The sequence below is a fragment of the Orycteropus afer genome, unplaced genomic scaffold, assembly GCF_000298275.1.
Source record: "Orycteropus afer afer isolate SDZICR_OR568_19922 unplaced genomic scaffold, OryAfe1.0 scaffold00755, whole genome shotgun sequence".
NCBI lineage: Eukaryota > Metazoa > Chordata > Mammalia > Tubulidentata > Orycteropodidae > Orycteropus > Orycteropus afer.
The window spans coordinates 107,117-111,457 of record NW_006922342.1 but is presented as its reverse complement, the minus strand read 5'-3'; the positions used below and the strand labels follow the sequence as shown (position 1 = coordinate 111,457).

Sequence of the window (4,341 nt, the reverse complement as noted above, 5' to 3'; positions counted from 1 at the left end):
TGCATGGTTTAAAATCAGGAAGGGAGTGTGTCAGGGTTGTATCCTTTCACCATACTTATTCAATCTGTATGCTGTGCAAATAATCTAAGAAGCTGCACTATATGAAGAAGAATGTGGCAGCAGGATTGGAAGAAAGCTCATGAACAACCTGAGATATGCAGACGATACGACTTTGCTTGATGAAAGTAAGGATGACTTGGAGCACTTACTGATGAAGATTAAACACTGTAGTCTGTGGTATTGATTACACTTCTATATTTAAAAAAAAAAATCCTCACAACTGGACCAATAAGCAGCATCACAATAAACGGAGAAAAGATTGAAGTTGTCGAAGACTTCATATTACTTGGTTCTACAATCAGTGCCAATGGAAGCAGCAGTCAGGTCATCAAAAGATGTATTGCATTGGGCAAATTTGTTGCAAAAGACCTCTTTCTAGTGCTGAAGAGCAAAGATATCTCCTTGAAGACTAAGATGTGCCTAACCCACACCAGGGTATTTTCAATCACCTCATATGCATGTGAGAGCTGGATAATCAATAAGGAAGACTGAAGAGGAGTTGATGGTTATGAGTTGTGGTGTTGGCAAAGAATGCTGAAATTACCATGGACTGCTAAAAGAACTAACTAATCTGTCCTGGAAGAAGTGCAGCCGGAATGATCCTTGGAAGCAAGAATAGCCAGACTTCGTCTGACCTACTTTGAAGGCTTGACCTACTCTGTCATATTGTCTGCAGGCACCATTTTCTGGAGAAGGATGTCATGCTTGGTAAAATGGAGGGTCAATTGAAAAGGGAAAGTCTCTCAATGAGATGGATTGACACAGTGGCTGCAGTGATAGGCTCAGGTATAGTAGGGATCATGAGGCTGGCACAGGACCAGGCAGTGTTTCGTTCTGTTGTACATAGGGTCGCTATGAGTTGGTGACGACTTGATAGCACATAACAGCCATCACAACAAACATAGCTTATTGGCAAAGTTTAGAGTTAGTCTCCCTCCAGCCTTTGTTCTCCTGCCTGCTATAATGAGTGAAAGTTTATTGTGAGTACATTTACCTTCTATTTGTGTATGTCCATCTAACTTGTAAGACATTAAATATAACTTAACATTTTCTCCCACCCTCCCCATTTAATTTTAGGATACAGTAATGGTTGATTTAGATTCAGATGGTCCTGGTACTTCATCTGGAAGAAGAGTAAGTGAATAAATTAACTGCTGAGAATAAAAGTTTTCACCCTTCCTGTGTCAGGGGTCTCTAAGGCAACCCTCCTATTTGGATAATCACCAGAAGGATTCACAGGACTCAGCATATCATTGGCTAAGTTTATTACAGTGCTGTAGTAAGGCTTTGCAGCTGGACCAAAAGAGACAACGATGTAGGTAGAATCTGGACAAATATGTGTGGAGACGTCTATGTTCTCTCCCTCCTATGAGAGGTCACAGACCACAGTCTTCCTCCTCAATGAAAATACACTAACACGGGTAATTAGAGACTCAGTCCCCAAGGATTTTATTGGGGGTTGGTTTTGTAGGCACTGTCTGCCTAGCATGTATCAAGAGTCAAGTCTCCCAGAAGGAAAACAGGTGTTCTGCACAAATAACATTGCTTATACAGTCTAGGCGCAGTAAACCACCCTTATGATTAAGGAAACAGTTCAAGTGCCATATTCACAGATGCCAGATAAGGGCCCACCTTAGAAGCAGGCCTTCTAAAGATAGCAACTTCAAGCCTTCTATGATAACTCTTTTTCTACACACTTTGACTCTATGGTAATTAGACATGTAGTCATTCTATTCAAGAAACAGTTTCCTTTGAAATACTCAATTCATTAAAAGAAAAAAAGTATCAAATAGTAAAGGTCAGAATTTTTCATGTCCACAAAGGATTTACTAAGAAAAATTCTTCTAAATGTTTTGAGAAAAATATATTGGCATTGTTGAGTATAAATTCACTACCAGCAAATATTAAGCATTACTAACTCCTAACTTGGTAGAGGAAAAAGTACTGGTTCCTCTTTACTTTTTTTGAGGTTCAGATTTCTTTAAATGAATATTCAGAATAGTAAGAGTTCTTAAAATTTCCATGAATGTAATATGTAGTTTATTTTGTTGTCAAGGAGAATGGTGTCTAATCTAAACTAAGGAAAATAGCAACTGCTCCTTCCTACATAGATAATATTAATACTAGGAATACGTGAGAAAATCAGTGTCAGAAAGTTAAAACTTCTAGATAAAATTCTTTTAAAATCTGCAGGTCAAATGCCGAGGCAGAAGACAATCTTTAAAGTGTAATCCTGATGCTTGGAAAAAACAATGTGAAGAACTGTTGAGCCTCATTTATGAACGTGAAGACTCAGAGCCATTTCGGCAGCCAGCTGATCATCTTTCTTACCCAGTAAGCATATAGTTGTTCAAATATTTGCCAGTATTATAATTTCCCATAAGTGTACATGCTAAGATCTTGGTCAGAGCCACTTTTTTTCCTGCCTGCCTGCTTTCTTTCTTTCTCCCTCTCTCTTTTTTCTTGCTAGTTAAACTCTGAATCATAAAAGTGGGTAGTATGATTAGTCATGTCTTTCATGTACTAAGTGTATACATTATACAGTTGTAAACCACATTTGGATCTAAATTTCCTTGCTATTCCTTCCTGCTTTTATTTCACATATTTGTTGAATAAATTTTACTAATTTCTAATATATTGTTATATACACTATAGATGCATTTATGGCATGTCAGTCCAGTTTAATTTATACTAGATATATTACATGATCCCTTAGAGTATTAATCTACCAATGTTATTTTTCTTTTCACCAAAAAGGAAAGCACAAAAATGTAAAGCATAGGATTCCTTTTCTAGGAGTATACTATTTATACGTTGAATTATCTTTTTGTCTAGGTAGCAAATCTGTTTTAACTTTTTCAGAGAAAAGGTATAGCCATATTTCAGAAATACATTTCAGACCATCCTCTGAGTTTAATGCATACCAGTATTCTCGTCCACATACACAGGTTTCAGTTTGGAAAAAAATAATGTTCAAATAAGGAAAAAAAAAAAAACTATGTTCAGTGAAGCCTGTTTGTTTAGGTAGAATAAAGTAGTCTCATGTTTTTCATAGCATAGAAGAATGGTGAATGTAGAATTTCTTCACTTTAAATTAAAACCAGTAAAAACATAGTTCCTGTTTATGGATCTTTGAGCCTTAAATCATAATTGCATTGTAAGTCTTGCTATTTTATTGTGGTGATCTGGACACACAATATATACTCTTTACCTAATAGGGCCATCAAGAGCAAGAGGGAGATTCCTCAGAGTCAGTTGTTCCAGAACGACGACAAGATCCATTTATTTCTGAGGTAGACCTAGTAGTCTCTTAAAACACATACTCTGGTTGTTTTTGCATTGTTTTTCTTTGTAAAATATCCATATTTAAATGAGCCTTTTATAATTTGTTAAAACTAGCTTTCAACTCACTATCTTTTACTCTTGTGTAGGTTTGTTTTTCAAATCAGCACTTGTTTTCAAGTGTGTTCTTTATAGAATCCATGTAAGATGTTTTTGTAGATCTAAAGCAAGGAGATCTAAAGTAAGGAGTTCTGGTAGCATAGTGCCTAAGGCACTTGACTGCTAACCCGAAGGCTGGCGGTTCAAACCCACCAGCCACTCCTCGGAAGGAAGGTTACGCAGTCAACTTCCCAAGTGATACTGCCTCGGAACCCAAGGAGGGGTCGCTATGAGTTAGGTCCAACTTGACGGCACATAACAACAACAACAGATACTGTAGCAGAGAAGGAAACATCAATTACAACAACATAATTATGTCTGTCTTATAGCTGATGATTCCCACTAGGACTTTATTCATCATGCTTGACTGAGTCTTTTGAGTTTTGGTCATCATATTATGCCAGTGCCATAATTTTTCTTCAGTGTAAATCTTAGTGTTTGATAAGCAAGCCATAATGTGTTGAAATATCTTTTTTTTTATGATTTAAGCAAAAAAAAGCATGCATTTAGAACAATTGTGATTTCTCAGACTTTGAAAAATATTTTCTCTCTCTTATAATACCTTTTCTCTGCCCTTTCTTCTGGCTCTTTGGCGTCCTCCTTTGAGGAAATGTGGTGATTTTACTTCTTAATGATTCTAAGTAGAATTAAGACTCTAATACTGACTATGGTTATACCCAAAACCTGTTTGCTTTTTGAAGTGTGTGGTATATATAGGTAGAACTTTCAGATATGATTGTGTATGATAACCCTGTTGTTGTTATGTGCCATCGAGTCCAACCCGACTCATAGCGACCCCTCCTTGGGTTGCCAAGGCAGTATCACTACGGAAGTAGATTG

The 4,341-nt window shown here is 36.9% G+C and overlaps 1 protein-coding gene across 1 annotated transcript in view; it reads left to right on the top strand.

Annotated features, from left to right (window-relative positions):
- The window catches only part of BRWD3 (bromodomain and WD repeat domain containing 3), a 195,635-nt gene that overhangs the window by 182,514 nt on the left and 8,780 nt on the right, over nucleotides 1-4,341 (top strand). The window contains exons 34-36 of the mRNA XM_007957508.1: nucleotides 1,138-1,194; nucleotides 2,254-2,394; nucleotides 3,279-3,353. Coding sequence (XP_007955699.1) covers nucleotides 1,138-1,194; nucleotides 2,254-2,394; nucleotides 3,279-3,353 — 273 coding nt within the window. The remainder of the gene's footprint in view (nucleotides 1-1,137; nucleotides 1,195-2,253; nucleotides 2,395-3,278; nucleotides 3,354-4,341) is intronic.